This window comes from Cibotium barometz, chromosome 23 (genome assembly GCF_041138505.1).
Source record: "Cibotium barometz isolate CiBa-2024 chromosome 23, ASM4113850v1, whole genome shotgun sequence".
NCBI lineage: Eukaryota > Viridiplantae > Streptophyta > Polypodiopsida > Cyatheales > Cibotiaceae > Cibotium > Cibotium barometz.
In genome coordinates, this window is record NC_141068.1 from 18,777,487 (window position 1) to 18,800,515 (window position 23,029).

Here is a 23,029-nt window from a genome sequence, read left to right on the forward strand (position 1 = left end):
ACTCATTATTTTTTTAAAATTGAAATCTCAAAGGTATAATGTATATTAATATTTGAATATGTTTGGAGGTATCTCATAAATTCATGATTAGCAATAAATATTATCAGATGAGTTTATTAATTGATCATGCACAAATTTAGAGATAAATATTATCATTTTTTAGTGCTCAATAGCCTTTGATTATAATATTTGCCATTATATTGATTACAAAAACCTTTTTTGGTGTAATAATGTGGTGCATAACAATAGAATTTACTTTTTACTTTTAATGCTTAAAAATATCTTGCAACTCACACTTTTCTGCAACAATGGAGTTAGCTTACTTATTTAGTGAGGATAAAACTGTCATTACTCAGTTAGTAATAACAAATTGGGTGACAAAGGTGAGTATAGATCATCTTAGTAAGGAATTCGGGATGAAACAAAGCTCTATTGGTTTTCAACAACTATATGGAGAAGTGGAGTCTAATGATTTATATTTTAAGATTCTTGCCATAAGAAAGAGGGAAGAAATGATGTTTTATCTTAATATTCAATTCAAGGAGAAGTTTGTTATAGAGGTGATAGACTATTGAAAGATGAGAAGCAAGCTATGGTTAAAGAGCATGCACAAAGTGTGATTGTCTTACTCAAATAGATGCCACCAAGTTCATTGAGGTCAGCATTTGAAATGGTTTAAATTTTTAAACAAGTTGAAGAGATTCCTTTTGCATATTTTATTTGAGCTTCCATTCGAAGAGCAACGTCAAAAGAGGAGGAATTGAGAGAAAATAGGATGTGTATGTTTGGACACACATATGAGGTCACTTAGTAACATTGCAACTTTTGATGATTAGAAAATATGGTGGGCATTTGTAGAGTAAAACTCTTTGTGCTCTCAATTGGAATGCATAGGCCTGGTGAATGAGAAGCATTGGCAGGGAAGGCTTTAGAGGATATGCGAGGTAAATATGAGTGTGGAAATCGATGGCTCTTTGAAGTGTCTTTAGTGTGGTATCCCACCTTGGCTCATAAAAGAATGTCCTTGTTGACTTTTTAATTTATTTTCCTAGGGTGAGAAATGAAAAAAAGCTTACTAGGTGTGTTATTCATATTGATTATCACTTACATCTAATCGGAGATGGCGTTGCAAAGAGAGTCAAATAAATAAGAAATAAGATAAGCAGATACATAGAACAAGATGGCACAACAAGACCAAAAGCTATGTAGAAGAAGCCGGCCAAAGAAATTATGCATACACAATTTCAAAACAATGGCTTGCCATGTGTGCAACCAATTTGTGAAGGAATTATAGACAATTGCAATTGCAAACTTTAAAGTGCAAGATACTGATTCCCAAACCCTATTTTGGGAACTGCTTAATAAAGTCATGGAAAAGGAGGGGTACTCCAAGGCAGCTGAATGAGGCCCAAGAAAATTGTTGCCATATATATATAGGCAGTGATGTGTGTGAACACACTTAGGACCGCCGGGGCACTTTTTCCCTCTTTAGGAGGTTTTTTCCCCCGGCTTATATACACCCATCACTCTAGGGCTAACTTATCTTTTGTACATTGACACAATCTAATACACTTTGTGTTGTGTGCATTCTTGCTTCTTCTTCTCCAAGCTTGGTGTGCTTTCATGCAACCCTAATTCCAACAATTGGTATCAGAGCAGGCATCGGCTCCCAGGGCTACGCCGCCAGCACCCTCCGACTCACGTTCTCCGATTGAGGTGAGTTTTCACGAGTGCTTGCAGGTCCCTATACTCTGCAAATAATCCCATCGGGGTTTGCGTTCTCAGAATTTGCATCTGAGGTCGTTTGGGCTCCGTTTTTGCATTTCAAGTTCTATGTTTTCGTCATTTTCTGCAGAAATTTTGACAGTGCAGTTTTCTGCAAAACAGGCATACGTGTTCTATTGTGGACCGTGCTGCATAGCACGAGTTGTCTTCTGTTCAGTATTTGCTTCATTACAGGTAGCTTTTGCATCAGTTTCAGTCAGTGGCCATGGCTGATAACAGCAATGATGTATTTCGCATGTTGTTTGCTGAAGACAAACTGGATGGAGACGGCAACTACCCAATTTGGGCATACATGATGCAGCATGTTTTGGTTGCAAAAGGAGTGTGGAACATTGTGCAGGGTACGAATGTACGTCCAGGTTCTGTGGATGTAGGATCTGTTGAGGATGTTGCAGGTTCTAGCAGCTCTACTGTTGCTGCTATTTTGCTCACTGCTGAACAAGCTCGTTGGGATGGTAAAGATGCGTAGGCTCATGCCTTGATTGCACTTTCTGTCAAACGTAACATCACCCCACATATTCGTTCAGCTAAAACAGCAAAACAGGCTTGGGATATTCTAGCTGGTTTGTATGCAGGTCGTAACGAGGCAAAAATCGCTTACCTGCGTAAAGAGCTAGAATTGAAGATTATGCAAGAAGATGATGACATGAATGTTTTTCTTGCTGAGATTAAAGATCTCAAAGAACAGTTGATTTCTGCAGGTGAGATTATTCCTGATCATTCTCTTGTGCAGACTGTTCTTGATGCTTTACCTGAGACATATCAGACTTTTGCTTCCACGTGGAGACTTCTTAATGAGGACAGACCTGATGCTGTCAAGTATGATACTTTAGTCAACAAGCTCTTGCAAGAAGCGCAGTCCAGGCAAAACAGGGCCAGGCAACGTGCAGTTGATCAAGCATTTATTGCTGCCCAATAGCAGAGAAGAAGTGGTAAGGCAGCCCCTTCCACTGTTTCTTCTCCTATTAGTAGGTCTGCAACTTCTTCTCCTTCCATAGGTAGCAACAATAAGTCTGAGAAGGCTCTTGATAAAAGCAAGAAAAAGACCAGGTGCAACTATTGTAAGGCAAATGATCATGTCATTAAGAATTGCCCTAAGCTAAAGGCTAAAGAGGCAAAGAAGAAAGAGTCAAATGCAGCCACAATAGCGGATGCTTCTACAAATGCAGATTCTACAAATGTTGTGCAGGATACAGAATGGGCGTTTAGCGTGTATTGCCAGTATGACCCATTTGTACATGATGCATGTTTGGCAGTTTCTGTTGACTCTCATGTATGGTATTTTGACAGTGGTGCTACAAAGCACATTACCTCGCATTATTGTGATATGTTCACTTCTCTTGAGGCTGTCCCTAATGGGAATACTGTGACATGTGCCAATAATGCTTCTTACCCAGTGAAGGGCGTTGGTAAAATTATGCTTACTGCTGCAAATGGCAGCGCTTTCACACTTTCAGATGCTTTGTATGTGCCAGGGATAAAGAAGAATCTATTGTCTATCTCTGCGCTTGCTAGACTTGGATTTTTCTGGATGACAGATGTACTGTTCATGATTTGACTTCTGGTGATACGATTATTACATCTGGCACCTTGTTTCGTGGGTTGTATAGGCTCAATTCTTATGACAAGTGTGTGGAAGATTCAGCAAATGCAGTTTCTGATGAAAAGGCAGTTTCAGATGCAAAACTATGGCATGCTCGTTTTGGTTATCTGAACTTTGCTAGTTTGCTGCGTTTGCAGAAATTTGATATGGTTGCTTCATTGCCCCCTCTTGAGGCACCATTGAAACGTGTTTGTGAAGGCTGTATTTTAGGCAAAATGCAGCGTTCTGCGTTTCCAAAGGATGGTTCTGTATGGGCCACTCGCAAATTACAGCTTGTACATAGTGATGTATGTGGGCCTATGCAAACTCCGTCATTTGGTAAACACTTGTTTTTCGTGACTTTCATTGATGATTACTCAAGGCATGCATGGGTATATCCACTGAAGGCAAAGTCCGAAGTGTTTTTGTGCTTCAAACAGTTTTTTCTTATGGTTAAAAATGTATCCAATTGTATTGTGGGCACCCTCCGTACTGATTGAGGGGGGGAGTACATGTCTAAAGAGTTTGATGCATTTCTGGCTAGTCGTGGGATAAAACACCAATGTACAGTGCCGTATACCCCTCAGCAAAATGGTGTTGCTAAGAGGAAGAACAGGTCACTTATGGAGATGGCACGATGTATGGTCAAGAGCCAAGCTTTGCCACATGCGTTTTGGCTTGAGGCTGTCATGTGTGCTGCATATGTACTCAACAGGTGTCCCACTAAGGCCTTGCAGTCTATTACTCCATACGAAGCTTGGCATGGCAGGAAGCCTTCTATTGGTTACTTGCGTGTCTTTGGTTGCTTGGCCTATGCTTTAGTGCCTGTGCAACAACGCAGAAAATTGGATGATAAGGCTGTCAAATGCATTTTTGTTGGTTACAGTGCTGAGAGCAAGGGTTACAGATTGTATCATCCGCAGTCAAAGCGTATCTTGATTAGTCGAGATGTTGTTTTTGTGGAAGATGTTGTGCAGCCCTTGTTATCATGTACTAAAGAGACAGGTGTGAACTCACGGGATGTATTTGATACGTTGTTGCCTCTCTTTACAGGTGGAAATTCAAATGTAAGTCCTAATGAGGCAAATATTCAGCCTACGCAGATTTCAAACGACAACATAGATCAGCCTATTTCTGATGCAGATTTACAGGATGTAATTCATGAGGATAGGGCTGAAAATGAGCAGGTTAGAGGTATGCCTAAATGGCTGGTGCAAACCTTGCGTGATAGTAAGATTGATGCACCTATTACTAGTCGTACTCGTTCAGGTTTTCAGCATGCCTCTTATGCATCAGATTGTTATGCTTTGGCTGTGTCTAGTATGTGTGAAGAGGAAGAACCTCTTTCATTTGATGAGGCACAAAATTCAGAAAATTGGTTGGTTGCAATGCAAAGTGAATATGATGCTATAATGAAGAATGGTACATGGTCTTTGTGTGATTTGCCTATTGGTAAAAAGGCCATTGGATGTTAGTGGGTTTTTAAATTGAAACGAAAGCCAGATGGCAGTGTTGATCGCTATAAGGCTAGACTTGTTGCAAAGGGTTATGCTCAAGAAAAGGGCATTGATTTTGATGAGAGCTTTGCTCCCACTTGTCATATGACTACCATTCGTAGCATTTGTGCATTGGCAGCTCATAATGGTTGGAATGTACATCAATTGGACATAAAGACTGCATTCTTGAATGGAGATTTGCATGAGGAGGTGTATGTATCGCAGCCTCGTGGTTTTGTTCAAAGAGGGCAAGAAAACAAAGTGTGCAGGTTGAAAAAGGCTTTATATGGTTTAAAGCAAGCTCCACGAGCTTGGTATGAAAAGATACATGCATATTTGACTGCACATGGTTTTCAGAATAGTCCAACAGAAAGCACTTTGTATGTTAAACATGTGGATGATGTACATCTAATCATTGCTCTCTATGTCGATGACATGCTGCTCACAAGACCAAATGAGAGTCATATTGCTGATTTTAAGGCTGACTTGAATGCCTCTTTTGAGATGTCAGATTTGGGACATTTGCATCATTATTTGGGGATACAATTTAAGCAGTGTGATGGAGGTATTGCTTTGTGTCAGACAAAGTATATTGAGACATTGTTGCGGAGATTTGGCCTTGAAGACTGCAAGCCTATTGCTACTCCAATGGAGACAGGTTTGAAGTTGAGTCTTCATGATGCTGGAGATCACTTTGATGTCACACTCTATCAGACAGCTGTTGGTTGCCTCATTTATGTATGCATTACGAGACCGGACATTCAGTTTGCAGTCTCACAGGTGAGCAGGTTTATGCATAGCCCAGGGTCTCAGCATTGGAAGGCAGTTAAACGTATCTTTCGCTACTTGAGTGGCACCATACATCTTGGGTTGTTTTATCCCAAGGGGGGATCATTGCTGCCAGATTTACAAGCTTTTTCAGACTCAGATTGGGCTGGTTGCTATGACACAAGAGTGTCCACAAGTGGTTTTTGTTTCATGCTCGGTAGCTCATACATATCTTGGTTGAGCAAGAAGCAACCTACTGTGGCCACTTCTAGTTGTGAAGCTGAGTACAGGGCAGCTTTCACAGCTACGGTTGAGTGTGTGTGGCTCAGACGGCTTATGGCTGACTTGGGTGTTGGACAGGAGTCTGCCACCTCTATCTTCACTGACAGTCAGAGTGCATTGGCAGTTGCGAGAAACCCAGTTTTTCATGCTTGCACAAAGCACATTGAGGTGCATTATCACTATGTCAGGGAGAGACTCTCAGCAGGAGAGATCAGCTTGGTCTATGTGCCAACACAGGACAACCTCGCCGATCTTTTCACAAAGGCGCTTCCTTGTGAGAAGTTCGAAGCTTTCCGCAAAGCTTTGGGCTTGCTCCCCTTTGTGGACTGATCTACTTCGAGCATGGCACTCCCTTATACATGAGTGCCAGCTCTCGTTCACACCATCACTCCCAGGGGGGATTTGTTGCCATATATATATAGGCAGTGATGTGTGTGAACACACTTAGGACCGCCGGGGCACTTTTTTCCTCTTTAGGAGGTTTTTTCCCCCGGCTTGTATATACGCCCATCACTCTAGGGCGAACTTATCTTTTGTACATTGACACAATCTAATACACTTTGTGTTGTGTGCATTCTTGCTTCTTCTTCTCCAAGCTTGGTGTGCTTTCCTGCAACCCTAATTCCAACAAAAATTGGCTTGTTTTCGAGAATATTTAATGATGGTCCAAATAATGTACTTAAGGGAAAAGAAAGGCCATGCTTGTTTTCATTGGAAGAAAATGTGAGTAAAAGTGTTCCTCCACAATGGCAAGAGGAGTTCAATTCATGCAACATGAAGTCAAGTACTAATTCCTCTTTTGCAATGCATTGTGAGGTTCTAAATGTGAATGAGGTGCTAGATAGAGAACATTTGGAGTTCTTGATTTTCACAAAGGATTCTCAAAAGAAAGAAACCCCATATAAGGTCACCATTTCAGTGTTTCCATCTTGCACATGTGAGGACTTTGTGTGCATGACTTCCAGTGGTCAAAGATTCATGCCATCTATACTAAATATATATTTTGGCATTCGAGACTGGATACTGATAGACATATGTTGGTTCATCTTGCATCATTGCGTGAACTATTTAAAGCCTTTTCCTCTATGTATTAGGATGTTCCTTTTTTGGGGTTATTAATGTGACTATAATGGCCAAGTTAGGGTAGCCGATATATATATCTAGGTGTTGTTACGATTGATCTTTTGAAAGGAATTTTGGCTTGCAATTTTCAGTCTATATCAGTGAGAATGTATTGTATATAGTCCACAATCGACAGTTTCCTTCTTGGGAGGATCAATAGTATATTATCATGAGATGGATACGTCTTTTGTTATTTCTCTTTGCCATCTCTTATAGTGGTATTTTTTTTCTAAATATTTTTTAAATAATTTATTATCTACTTAATTGGATAATAGATATTTATGTGTATTTTTCTATTTCTAATACTTTTAAGTTTTCACTTAAAAAATGCTTGTCCCTATATAGGTATATGTATGTAATATATATATATATATATATATATATATATATATATATATATATATATATATATATATATATATATATATATACTTACACACACACATAAAAATGCTCATCCCTATATATGTATATATATACATATACATATACATATACTTACACACACACACATACACACACATGCATTCATAGATATATAGATAGATACATATACATACATACATACATACATACATACATACATACATACATATATATATATACATACATACATACATACATACATACATACATACATACATACATACATATATATATACATATATATATATATATACATATATATATATATATATATATATACATATATATATATATATATATATATATATACTTACACACACACACACACACACACACACACACACACATGCATTCATAGATATATAGATAGATACATATACATCTATATATCTATAAATGCATGTGTGTGTGTGTGTGTGTAAGTATATGTATGTGTAAGTACACACACACACACACACATACATATACATATACATATACATATACATATATATACATACATATATATATACATATACATACACACACACACACACACACACACACACACACACACACACACACACACACACACATACATGTATATATACGCATGTACGTACGTACGTACATACATACATATATATATACACACACACACACACACACACACACACACACAGCTATATATATACATTGCCAAAATTCCTATATGTACATGCTATATATACATATATACATTGTTATATATGTATATATATGTACATGCATTCATGGATAGATAGATAGATACAAACATACATACATACACACATACATACATATATGTATGCATGTATGTATGCCTTCCCCATATGCCTTCCAAAGAAGGGGGAAAGGGAGGGGGTGTGAGTTAGGCACACTCCATGAACACATTAAAGAGGAGACCATCCAATGTTCCGTGCACCCTTTCGACCAATTCTACAAGCATACAATATTATTTTTTGGTTGTCTTACCTCTCTTAAGGGTAAAATCATGCACGTTATAAGAAGTAATAATAATGAAGAAAAGAGCCACTGCAAACTCTTCCAAGAGATTTTACCTACCTATGCACACAAGTAGACCAAAAAGAAAATTCATGTAAATGATTGTATGGGCACTCATGCATAAATTTAGGGGCGTTCTTATATAGAAAATACAAATCCTACGTAATAAAAAACTAAAAGTGGTATCACATGCACTTAGAGAGATTGCCCTAGTAATAGAGAAAGGTGGTCACATGCAGGTCCAAAAGGTGCATTGCATGAGCATCTAGGTGTATATCTGGTTAAATTAAAAAGTCATGTACCACCTAGTCCACGAGTAACAATTCTACATAAAGCTTGAAACTTGAGCAAAAAAAATTCAATCTTGTTTCTTGGCCCCCTTTTTTGTGATCTTTACCTTGGTTGTTTGTCCTTTTTTAAAGATAAAAATCTGGTATCCACATGGCCCATGCTGATTCATAATAAATCTTAAGCTCTCCATAAAAAAGGTGCCCCCTCTTTTAAAGGAAATTGTTCAAAGAAGGTGGAGGTTTATAATTTGGTCTTCTTAAGAAGGTTGGGCTAGAGAACAACAAGACCAAATTATAGTCTTGAACCTTCTTCTAAGAAGATTGAGGTCTATAATTTGTTCTTGTTGTTCTCTAGCTCTCCCTTCATTCAAGCTACCATGTGTATTTGGAATCTCACCCAAGCTCCTTAGAGCATGTGAGCCAATTTTAACCTTAAAATCCTTTATGTGGAGACCAATTAGAAGCTCTCCCAAGCTCATTAGAGCATGTGAGCCAATCATAACCTTAAATCCATTATGTTGAGACCAATTAGAAGCTCTCCCAAGCTCATTAGAGCATGTGAGCCAATCATAACCTTAAATCCATTATGTTGAGACCAATTAGAAGCTCTCCCAAGCTCATTAGAGCATGTGAGCCAATCATAACCTTAAATCCTTTATGTTAGCATGTGAGCCAATTGTAACTTGAAATTATTTTATGTGGACCAATTTGGAAAAGTGTGGGTTGAATTAAGCTTGTCTACCTTAAGAGAGCTCAAAGTAGCATGGCAACATTTGAACCAATAAAAAGATTTATAATAGCATGAATAATCTCAACAGTTTAATATTGATGTCTACACTCACAAAGGGAGTGTGATTGTTTCCAAACCTCATCTACCAACCCAAACTTTTTCGACACTCATGTTTTGAAAGCAAATTTTGACTTTTCATTCACTGAATGCATAAATGATGCATGCTTCTTATGACATAGGAATCATGTTGAAAGAGTGGCAAAACAAAGATCTTTATAAGCAACTACTTCAACATGGCAACACAATAAACTAAGGTAAAGCCAAGTATTGCAACTCCTTGGTTCCTTGGATGTTTTATTGATAAAGTTACATGCGTGCTGTTGCACCCCAAAAATCTCACAGTATCGTTGCTTTTAAGATACGTATGCTCAAATATTGAACGGAAAGGCACGGTACAAGATTTCAAAAAGTTTAAAGCAGTTATAATATTAGTGTGGCAACACTCCACTAGACATTGATGTACATAGGCACATTAGTAATGCTCAAAATTTAGCTGCATAGTCCTCTGTTGGCCTCTTCTTTTGGGTTAACCTCTATAGCTTTTCCAATACTTCTGTTATCGTCTTGTCTTTCCTAAATCTTTTCTAGAAGGATTTCTTCAAATCTTCAAATGTTTGGAAATGCTCCAAACCACCAACGGTGCCTTAAGGTCACTAACTATTCTTATCATTAAAAGATTTACACTAACCATATTGGCAGAAGAATGATCTACAAAATGATCTACCACATCAAAGTTCAAATCTCCATGTACTTCATAGAATGCTTATAGTTTGAAAGAAATAACCGCTCGCACTTGTACTTCTTGTAATTATGAATCCAATAACTTACCTACAGGGAAATAGCTCACATTGACTTAACGAGCTCCGCTATGTTTCACAACTTCATTATTATTTAAGTTTGGCTTATTCTTAATGTGAGTGATTCGACTTTCTTAGTGTATGGATTATTATTGATAATTACTATGATAATGCATGTATTTAATATTAATATTCACAACCCTTGACTAGAAAAGCACTTATCATGAAGTCCATTGGTGAAAATTTTTTGTGGTTGCATGCATCTTCATTGTTTCCCCACTAATTCTCATGCGCATCAACAATTACATCATTTAGAGAGAGAGAGAGGGAAGAAGAAGAAGAAGAAGAAAAAGAAGCCCTTTTTTGCGTTGTAGGAACAATTCCAAGAGACCAAATATCTATCCGACCGGAAGAGAGAGAGAGAGAGAGAGAGAGAGAGGATTAGGAGGAGGAAGAAGAAGAATATTTGTTATGTCCTGAAAATATCCCAAGAACCGAGAGAGAGAGAGAGAGGATAATTGAATTTAACGTTCCTAAGCAATCTTTATACAAAGATGTTATTGATGTGGATGATTTACAAAATCTGCTAATCTAATCTGATATTTTTACAATTCTGATAGAACGGCCAACGGTTATATTTTTTCTTTGAATGACTTTAAATTAAACTTGTGGTTCGATTACAGTCTCTCGAAGGTTGAGCGACCGGAAGTGGAGGCGGCGGCCTGGCCAACAGGGGTGGAGAGAGCGTCCCGTTGAATGGAGGGGCTGAGCTTGTTCAAGCTCAAGGCACGCTTGAGAGAAACACTCCAGCTGCCCGCCCCTCTCATCCAACCAGAATTACTAGATTGTGGAGGTGCCTCTGCCTCTTCGCCCTCTATCGCGGCCACGCTCCTGGAACGCTGCAAGGGCGATGGTGGCTCTTCCGCATCCCCGCCACTTAAACTCGACACGGGGGTTCCCGTAGCTGGACGGAAATTTGCCCGGCTCAGCGCCCTCTTCAGCAAAGAGTGCCCCGTCGAATGGGATCTCTGCAACGCCCACAGCCGTTCGTAGACAGAAGGATCGCTAGTAACGCCTACCTCCACAATCGTCTCTTCCGCAGGATTCCGACGGCCTCTAACGCTGCCAGTATCGATTTCCGTCGGCGTCGAGGGCTCCGCCGCTGATCGCCGCCCACTGCCGCCGCCCAAGAATGACAGCCTGTGACTGCCCGAGCCCCCCCATCGGAAGGACCTGGACCCATCGGAGATGAGGCTCCGGCGGCAGAGAGGGCAGGTTGTATGAGAGAACAGCCACATGTCGATGCACTCTGGATGGAAAACGTGCTTACATTTAGGCAACTGTCGGAGGGGCTCATTCTCTTCAAAGTCCGTCAAGCAGACGACGCACTCGACATTGGAGCCCTTCTTCTTGGAGGCAGAGTAGGCTACGAGCGGGAGGCTTTGGAGGAAGGCGGCGTCGACGCCCTGCTGGTGGTTGTCGGGAGGCCGGGCGGCGGCGGCGGGGCCGCCGTTATTGAAATCACTATTTCTGCTGCAGCGCCTGACATAGACAGAGAAAAATGCCATGAAGAAGAAGGAGCTGAGCAGAACCACCAAAATAATGGCCATGGATGGGCTGAAATTGGTATTGACACCCAAGCTGGAGTTGGGGTCGAATTGGCTTGAAGATGAATTGTCATCAGAACCCACTTTGATACTCATGTGAGGAGAAGCAGCGGAGGAGTAAAAGGCAACAGTCTCCTGCAGGAGACTGCGAGCTGCAGCATGGTGCTGCAGATACATGCTATAAAAATGGCGAAGGGAATGAATGCAAAACCTTAGACGTCTCTTATATGGCAAGAATTGAAGCAAGCGTTGAAGCCTGAGGAGAAGGATGAAGGCTGTTTCAATGAGGGGGCATGTATGCGGCAAAGCGTGCAAGGGAGGGAACCTTACACCGACACAGAAGCATGCTTCCAAGAGGGGAAAGAAGAAGAAGAAGAAGAAGAAGAGGGAGGGGAGTGTATCGAGCACAAGATGACGAGAGGCGATTGCTCCAAGAAATAGGGCCGGACTCCATTTTTAAAAGACGCAGCGGAAACATCCACGGCTTCTTCTGGACGAATAGTCCACGTGTAGGGTCTTTCTAGCACGGGCTGGTAGGGCTTGGTCAAAAGCCACAAGGCCCCAAGCATTTTAATTATGAAAACTAAGCCGGAAATATAAAACCTAGGCTTATAGTTTTCCTCAAGGTTTTCCCTTAAAGTTTTTCTCGCTGGCTTCATATTGCACAGCCTTAAACAAAGTCCCGTCATACCCCCCCAACCCCCCCAACATTCTTATGTTACTGCATGTTTTTTTTACTAATATTATTTCCATGTTCAGTTCAAACTTTAGAACATTTTACCTTGATTGAAATCATTCCACAAGCCACTCAAGGTATCCCCATGTTTGGTGCACCGCAGACTACTAGTAAAGTGCGTCAAAAGTGAGTTCACAATTGATCAACAAACTCGATCGACAAAAAGCATGATCAATAGGAAACCATGGACCTTAGATGGACATGCACCATGATGGGCCACATGGAGTTTTGAACCATGAAAAGTGCTATACTAAGCACTTGGCCCACTTGATTGAGGGTGTTGTCATGGGGGGTCAAGAGAAAAGTTACAGACTCTATCCATCCATTGTTTTGTATTTATCTCTCTAAGATATCAATAGGGGTGTGTGTTCACCAAAGTGTTATAACTCTTTCATTGAATTAATTAATCAACGTGGCACCAAATTAGTATAATGTCGTTCCTTATGTTAATAATATTTGAAATCAAACCAAAGAATTCCATCTCTACACCTGACCTGCCTCCCAAGTTCCCCCATTAAATTTCCCGCATGCACATGCCATTGACCCACTCGCTCAATAAGCCTTCCTACCCAAAACTGCAACCTCCCATAAAAAAATAACTGGTCTACATGTGCCACTCCCAACACCTATACTTTCCACCATGCCTAGGATCTCCCTCTTCATTAGACGATCGTATCCTTCAATATACACCACACTCACCTTCTTGCCTTATGCACGGTTTCCATGCTCTCAACCAAATCCCATTCACTTTGGAGAGAGAGAGAGAGAAGGAGAGGGAGAGAGCGACATCGTGAGGCTTCTATGTTTTCTAGGCAAGGACTAGAGGGCTCACATTTTCTAAGTAAAGTGAAAAGCACCATGGAATTGCCTTGGTAAACCACCACCTTGTCTCGTCAACATGCACATAGCTCCCTTTTAAAGAGCTTATAGTTGTCCTCCCTATAATTCCATACCAAAAGCACTAGATTTTATTGAAGAGAATGGCCATTAGGTTAAAGCATAATAACTTGTGGTTTTTTTCGATTCTTAATTAGTGTGCCTTTTGAAAATGCATTGTCGAGGTCACTATGGAAGGCTGTTAAGTCATAGTTTGACATAAATTGTAAGGGTCTATCTCCTTAGCATCAATCAAATTTCATCTTCTTCTTTTTTTTGGTCAAATTTCAAACTCCCAACCAAACCATATGTTTTGGGACATCTAGAAACATATATTCAAGATAATAATTGATTACACATAATTTAGGTGATAAATTCTTAAAAGGAAGGTGACTTTTTTGTTGGATGTAATGAAGTGCCTTTGATAGAAACAAACATAGAAACAAAGAGGAGTCATCTCATCCTTAAAGTTGTAGGATGATCTAAGCATGATGTCTTGCATGTCTCTTTTGATTTATGAGAGTACTTCATTAAAATTTGCACAGCATTTGTACTAAGAAATTGATGGGAACATTTCTATAAGTTAGGAGAATTACAACCTGCTAAATTCATGTCCATGTAGTACTTGGAAGTAGCCACCATTAAATGGAGAAGATAAGCAAGGAGTGGTAGCTAAAATCTAAAATAAAGATGAAAAAAATCCCTACATTAATTTACAAATCTGAATTCTTTGAACTCATTAGTAACAAAAAGTACATGGTAATGGTTATAATTTATTATACTTATTTAAAAAGTTACATGACTTTAGCAATTAGGAGATCATTTAAAGGTATCATGCACGATTTAGGTCTTCCTTTTGGAATGAGGAAGGTGAGTCATGTCTCTTGAGTCTTTCCCAATAGCACCTCTATGTGGGAGAATCAGTGCTAAAATTTGAAGATGAGCCATGTCTCTTGAGGAAGATGAACCATGTCTCTTGAGTATTTCGCAGTAGCACCTCTATTGGGAGAATCAGTGCTAAAATTTGAAGGCTCTAGTGGGTTTTAAAGCCCATTTTAACCTTAAAAAAGAACTTACCCACCTTTGAAATTTTGGGTTTAAAGAAAAGGCCACCCCAAGTGAAATTTAGTTGAATAATGGGTTTCATTTGAAGAAGGCAAGTTTGAAAATTTCAGTCTTTTTTGGACAATCAAACAAAATGTCAAGGTCACTTTGGACTCAGCTACTAAATTGGTTTAGATGATTTAAGATGACCAAGTCCTAGCAATAGGGCTCTTTAAAAAAATCATGATTCCAATGTTAAGGGAGATCACGGTTAGCATAGAAGAAAGGGATCACGGTTCCAAGTGTCAACACTATGGTCTGACTTTGTAAAAAGATAGGCCTTCGGGAAATATAATATCTCCTTACTAATCTTATTTCTCAAAGAGAAGTTTTGACAAAAACAACTCAAAATAGGATCTCCCTCTGTCTCTCTCTCTCTAAAAAAGAAAGAAACGTTTCATTGTTTACATCTAGCAATTTGCTGTCTCTTGAGAGATTTTTCTTAGCCCAAGTTTTTGCCTTTCACATAAGTAGAAGTTTCCAAATGTGTTTTTCGACCACAAAACAGGATCGTAACCAATTACTTATGGGGGTGGGGGTCTGGTTTAGGGGGGTGAGGCGCTTATTAGTTATGTCTATCTACCTCAAAACAGTTTGAAACTTTGAGCTACCCTTAGTGCTTACGTGGCGGGCAGTCGTTGGGCTGGAACTTGGATGCCGCGAGTAGCCACCTTGACCACGTAAGCTGCTTGCCTACGTCATTGCTGGCGCCTGTAGAATCTAGATTGTTCTGGTCCCTAGTCCTATCCACGTGGCGTGCTCCTGCCCACTCCCTCGTTTCCGCCGTCCACGTTAATAGTTATCTTCCCAAAACGGTAGCCTGCCAGCTGGACATCACATATATATATATACCCTTGTTCACGAAAAGCATTTCTCGAAGCAAATACAAAAACCTTCTCGATGATTTTTTTTGACAAAAATCTGAAATTCAAATTTCTTATAAGAAATTTGAAAACATTCAAATGTAAAAGTACGCCTTGACAAAAAATTTTAATATATAAATTTACTCATTCAAAGTAAAATGTAAAATGCAAATAGCATGTAATAAAGCATGTACATTGAAGAGAGAATATATTATATACAACATTTAACTGCATTTAAAAAGCATGTACATTGAAGAGAGAATATATTATATACAACATTTAACTGCATTTAAAAAGTTATGCAACGAAATGTAAAAAAAATACACAACGAAAGCCATATGAGCTTTATCTCAAAATAAAAAAATTGTGTTCCAAAAAAAGCTTGCTATCACATATAAGACTCATGTTTTATAATGCAATATACTCCAGTAGATTCATAAAAAGCAACCACCAAAGCCCTGCTTACTACTAACTATCACAACCACACGCTTCGATCTTATATACGACATCATGTTTCGCTTTTATTGCTTCACTTCAGCACATTTTTGATATACACCTAAAAATACAATCCAATTTACTTAATGTAAGCAAAATGCACAACAAGAAGGGGAAATAATTATTTATTGGGAAAGCATTTGCTCAATGCTCCACCCTCGTGTTATTTTACGGGTGACGACGATGTGCTTTATTTTGTAAGGCCCCCTTTATGAGTAGTAACCGTGGTGACCTGGCAGTTCCCAATTATAGCAAGATGGTTAGGAGACAACTTATGTAGACTTGGCACTCTGGCAAGTAGGATGCATGCTTGTGCGGGCTATGTGACCGCATTAGTGAGTGTTGGACATCAAGTAGGATAATGCGATCGGTTGGTCATTTTGGCCAACGTGGCTGACCTACGTCTATGCGGACCCTAGGTACTATATATATAGACTAGTTTGGCAGCCTTCGTTCATCATTGAGTTCACTGTGTTCAAGCACTCTTGTAAGCAAGATATCCTCCATCTAGAGTTTCTCTAGATCGCCATCAAAGTTCCTTACCCAAAGCACATAGGTGGGTGGATGCCATCAATTTGTAAATCAAGTTTTTGCAAGCAGTAATATTATTTACTCTCTAGTCTTTTTGCAATTCAGTGCCTTGTATTGTGTTGATCCAACTTTCGCTATTGTGTATTCTTATATGGTATCAAAGCATAGGCTCTAAGCAAAGACTGTTTTTGGCAGTTTACTATTTGAAGGTAGATTTGGAGAGATGGCCCAACCTACGAATAAGGTAGCCGCTTGTACCCACTCTCTATCTTTTTGAAGGCAGATTTGGAGAGATGGCCCAACCTGCAAATAACGTAGCTCATGCCTGCCCTCGACCTTTTGGTGATGGGAAGTTGGATGGAACACATTAGACTCTTTAGAAGTTCAAGATTAGGTCCATTCTTGATTCATATGAGTTGTGGGAAACCATAACAAGGGGTTGATGCAACGTCAGGTCCTACTCCAGATCTAGCAGATCCACTACAGAGTATACGTCGGCTGCTAGCTTGGAGGTATTTCCCTGTGCTCACAAAAAACATTTCTTGAAGCAAATACAAAAACCTTCTCCCATGAAAGATCTCAAATTTTTGAAAATTAAAATTTCTTGTAAGAAATTTGCAACACCTTGACAAATGTAGAAGTAACACCTTGACAAAAAAAATTAATACATAAATTTACTCATTCAAAGTAAAATTTAAAATGTAAATATTATGTAATAAAGCATGTACATTGAAGAGAGAATATTATGTAATAAAGCATGTACATTGAAGAGAGAATATATACAACATTTAAGTGTATTAAAAAAGTTATACAATGAAGTGTCAAAAAAATACACAACTAAAGGCATATGAGCCTTATCTCAAAATAAAAAACTTGTGTTCCAAAAAAAAGCTTGCTATTACATATAAGACTCATGTTTTCTAAAGCAATATACTCTCGAGTACTAGTAGATAGATTAATAAAAAGCAACCACCAAAGCTCTGCTTACTACTAAGTATCACAACCACATGCTTCGATATTGTATATGACATCATGTTTTGCTTTTGCTTCCCTTTTCAGCACATTTTTGATTTACACCTATTGTACACCTCAAAGAAAACAGGAAAAATACAATCCAATTTACTTGATGTATGCAAAATGCACAAGAAGAAGGGGATATAATTATTTATTCGGAAAGCATTTGTTCAATTCTCCACCCTCATGTTATTTTTGCTTGTGACAACGATGTGATCCATTTTGTAAGGTCCCTTTTATGAGGAGTAACTGTTGTGGTGAGCTTAGCAGCTCCCAGTTGGCTAGATGGTTAGGAGACGGCTTATTTAGACTTGGCATTCTTCCAATTAGGATGCATGCTTGTTTGGGAAATGTGACCGCATAAGTGAGTGCTGGACAACAAGTCGGATAATACAATCGATTGGTCATTTTGGGGCCTGTTGGATAAAAGTAATGTATATGTGGGGATGAGGGATAATATATGAAGCATAGCCTTAGGGGAAATATGTGCAAACGTCAAATTTGTAATCACCAAAGCAGTAAACTCTTAAAAAAGGATTCATCCAAGTAGGTGGAAGCAACTTGGCAGGAATCAAGTAGATGAGAGATCATGGGTGAGAGAATGTAGCTGGTTGTTGGTAGCTCATTTTATGGGCTAGAATCAAGGAGAGAATGTGGGAGCATCTCATTAGTGATTTAAGCAAGATTAGGTTCACCTAATTAGATGTACTCAAAGCCTATATAATGAGGCTCACATTAGTGATTTAAGCAAGATTAGGTTCACCTAATTAGATGTACTCAAAGCCTATATAATGAGGCTCACATTCATGAATAAATAACTCTCAAATTTATGCTGGTTATTTGCTAATTACTTTGCTTATTACTAATCATATAATTATGTGCATGCTTAGGCTTAATCCAACATGTTAATGCTTGTCTTTGATCCACCATGAACTTCAACATTATATCAGATCCTTTTGTTGTCATTTTTTTTCTTCAATAATAGCTACACCACCTAGTCTACTGTCGCTTGCGTCTATTGCTATCGCGTAGAGTTTGCCACCTAGTCTACTGCCGCTCGCGTCTATTGCTATTACATAGAGTCTTCCACCTAGTGTCTGAGATCAAGCGCATCAACATCTTCACTTGATGTCGAGTAGCTTCGGGCTATGCCGGCTTCATGTAGACTTGAGTAGTTATAATCTGCGAGTACTACTTGGCTCTGCCATAAGCAACTTTAGCTCCACTAGGTAGTTACAATCTGAACGTGGAATTAGCCAACGACCTGCATGCTGATAGTCACCACCTATGCTGTTGCATGTATCTTCTGATAGTCGACGACCTGTTGTGCTGACAGTCAACAACATACTGCTGCAAATGACAGCCGACGACTTGCTGCTGAGACAACCAACGACCTGCTGCCACACCGGTAGCAATGACTTGACCTTTAGCTTTTCGCATTCAGCGCTAGTCGGATTTCAACGTTCGGTCGGGTTTACTTTCTTGGGTTACTACTTCTACCTTGCCACCGTCTTTGCCTGGCGCTGCTAATGCTTTTGAAGATTGCAATGCTGTGCTACTATTGCTGCTTCTACTGTTGTCGGCGGCAGGTTGAAATCAGCTGTCGGAGTCAGCTCTCAGAGTCACATATCGAAATCAACTGTCGGAGTCAGCTATCAGAATCAGCTGTCGGAGTCAGCTCTCAGAGTCACATATCGAAATCAACTGTCGGAGTCAGCTATCAGAATTAGCTATCGAAGTTAGTTATCGAAATCAGATCTTGTTCCACATTGTTTATTCTCATGCATATCTATTTCTAGGAGGGCTCATTACTTAAACCATTTGGGATTAATCTTTGCATTATTTATTTATTTTCTTGTAAAGGGACTAAACACTGCCTCTCTGAGGTAAGACCTTCCCTAATGGTCACCAAGATAGATAAATTTGAAGGGACAAGCTTTCATACATATGGTAAACCAAGATCAAATTTACATTAATGAGAAAGCATTGCCAATGGGAAGGAGAAGAAACCTACCACCAGGGGGGAGGGAGAAGCATTGTGGGTTAGTAAGGATGAAAAGGTTCTTGCCATCATAGCATTGGGCTTAAGTGATTAGTTTATCCATCACATAGATGGAAAAGCACTTAAAACGAAGCTTGGGAAGAGTTGGCCACATTGTTTGGTGCTCAAGCTAAGAGCTCCAAGATTAGCCTTCTAATTTAATTCTTTGAGCTTAAGTTAAATAGGGGAGAGCCTCTTGCCTCTCACTTGAATGTGATGAGAAGTTGAACCACACAACTTGCGATGATTAACTTAACTATGGAATAAGTATGCATTGCATTATTGTTAAAAAGTTTGCCCCATGAGGACTATGGAAACATAGTCACTACCCTTACCAACTTACCTTCTCCAAAACTAGCTGACATCACTGCAGCCCTTTTGGGAGAGGAAAAGAAGATCAAAAGGCAAAACACCACTAGCACCACTTTGCTTATATTCCAAGATGAGGCCTACTTCACAAAGAAGCACTTCAACAAGGGATCTACATCGAAGCCAACATTCAAAGACAAAGGAGAGAGTAAGTGCCACTTTTGTGGTAAGCCTGGACATTTTGAGAAAGATTGTTACACCAGAAGAGGCTATTTGCAAACCTGGTGGAGGTTGAAGATGAAGAAGAACCTACTAATGTTGTGGCCACTCAAGAGGCCAATTTCACTGATGTTGATTGGGCCTTCTAAGTGCTCATAAGGATCCTAACTCATATGTAAATCATTTATACCAATTGTATTCTCTCAACAAGGGATCTACAGCAAGTGAAGCCAACATTCAAAGACAAAGGAGAGAGTAAGTGCCACTTTTGTGGTAAGTCTGGACACATATTGTTACACCAAGAAGAGGCTATCTGTAAACCTAGTGGAGGTCAGAGATGAAGAAGAACCTATACTGATGTCAGAGATGAAGAAGAACCTATCTGTAAACCTAGTAGAGGTCAGAGATGAAGAAGAACCTATACTGATGTTGTGGTCCCTCAAGAGGCTAATTTTGCTGACACTGATTGGGCCTTCTAAGTGCTCATAAGGATCCTAACTCATATGTAAATAATTTATTCCAATTGTATCCTAATCATTTATTCCAATTGTATCCTCTCATTTTATACACCAATAGGCCAGAATTGGAGTGAGATCTTAGGAGTCTACTGCCAATGCAATTGAAGTGAGTTTCAGGTTGGGGTCCTAGGTGTTGTCACTATTGAGAGTGGGCAAGCCATGAAGCTTCCCATGGACTACTACTAGGGTTATGGATCATCAATTTGAGGATGCATAGACGGCTGTGGGGTTATGCAAATGTGGCGATTGATTCTTTTCAGCACCCATATTTGTGTGTGATCCTTGTTTTGTGAAGTACTAAATGCTATCGATCTCTATCTCCAACACTGAGGTAAGCCTACATGTTATTGAATATGGGCCTATAATGATTAGCGCTTATCTTATGGTGAAAGATTCTCAAAAAATAAAACTACAGAATTGATTATGAAATGCCTAATGCCTAATGTCTGATTACAAAATGCCTAATGCCTAATACTACTTGATGTCTATCATACATACAATACCTAATATTAGTAAGTATTGTACATACAATACCTAATGTTGGCCCCTATTACCTCTACTATTTAAAGATTATTTCATTTTGTAATCATCCTTCTATTTGCGCTTATCTCATGGTGAAAGATTTATGAAAAAGAAAATTGCAAAATTGATTACGTAATTATAGAAAGCGAGGGTGATAGAAAGCAATCCACACTAGTGCATGGTGGGCGGTATTAGTACGTGCATTGCCACCAGCGGGTTATATAATTTAATCAAAATATTACATTTTGCTTTGTTTAATTAAGTGGTGTGTAATCAGAAGTCCAAATTTTAAATTTTTAATGCATCTAATCTTTTTGCTTGTTGATCTTCTTTTCGCTTGAATATATTCCTTTGCGTAAAAATTATAATCACATGAAAGTGTAATAAATGATTAAAAAAAAAGAGTACTCATATTGTAAAAAGAATATATTCCTATGTGTAAAAAAATATTGTTATTGTAATCACATGAAAGTGTAGTAAATGCCGTTTTTAACATGTTTCTCTCAATTTTGATTCCATGGGAATTTTTGTCAACACAAATAAAAAAATTATATGGTTATTTTTGTTTTCTTCCTCTTTCTAAATTGAGAGAGATGATTTTTTTAAACGAGTAAACATTAAAAAAAATCATAAGAAGCACAATACTCAAACTAGATTGACAAGAATGAGAATAAGTGAAGTATAAGTGAAGAATAAGTGAAGTATAAGTGAAGAATAAGTGAAGAATGAGAATAAGTGAAGTATAAGTGAAGAATAAGTGAAGTATAAGTGAAGAATAAGTGAAGTATAAGTGAGAGAGATGATTTTTTTAAACGAGTAGACATTAAAAAAATCATAAGAAGCACAATACTCAAACTAGATTGACAAGAATGAGAATAAGTGAAGTATAAGTGAAGAATAAGTGAAGTATAAGTGAAGTGACATGATAAGGTCACTTACACACACTCATAAGAGTGTGTGTATATGCCCGGGGAAAAAACCTCCTAAAGAGGAAAAAAGTGCATGTTGGAGTAAAGACAAGGGTAGCAACACACACACATAGATGCAACGAGCAAAGAGAGATAGAGAAAAGCACAACACTTATAATAGATTCATGAGAATGCGTTAAGTACTAGTGAAGTGACATGATAAGGTCACCTACACACACTCATAAGAGTGCGTACATATGATCGGGGAAAAAAACCTCCTAAAGAGGGAAAAAGTACCCGGTCCATTATTAGCCTACATCCACACATATCACTACCATATAAATGGCTACAAATCCTTTACTCCTCTTTACATAGAGGGTTCTCTTAGTAGGTTGGTGCAAAAACCATTTACAACCAAATATGTGTTTATCTTCTCATACCATGCTATGGGAGCATGCTTAAGGCCATATAAAGATTTTCTTAGCATGCATACTTTAGACTCATATCCCTTCTCCACAACAAAAACACAAGGTTGAGATACATATACCTCCTCAAGAAAATCACCATTCAAGAAGGCAATCTTGATATCCAACTGATGTACATTCCAACCCATGATGCACTGGCCAATGCAATAATACACCTGATTGTCATACGAGACATGGGTGTAAATGTCTCATCATAATCTATGCCCTTCTCTTGAGAATAACCCTTTGCAACAAGCATTGCCTTGTAGTAGTGTGCTACCATTAACATTACACTTAACCTCATAAAACCACTTCATAACAATGATCTTTTTACCATAAGGCAAATCTTCTAAATACCAAGTGTCATTTTTGAGGATCGAGTCATACTCATCATGCATGGCTTGCATCCAATGATTATTTTTCTTTGCTTCTTCAAAGAAAACAGGTTCCTCTTTATTGCATATAGTGGCAATGAGATC

General features: G+C 38.8%; 1 protein-coding gene across 1 annotated transcript; it reads right to left on the minus strand.

The window, feature by feature from the left end:
* Positions 1-10,787: 10,787 nt before the first annotated feature.
* On the minus strand, positions 10,788-12,382 carry LOC147625706 (uncharacterized). The gene has a single exon (XM_086817226.1). The coding sequence runs from the start codon at positions 12,125-12,127 to the stop codon at positions 11,021-11,023; it is 1,107 nt and encodes a 368-aa protein (XP_086673352.1). The 5' UTR covers positions 12,128-12,382; the 3' UTR covers positions 10,788-11,020.
* Positions 12,383-23,029: the final 10,647 nt, after the last annotated feature.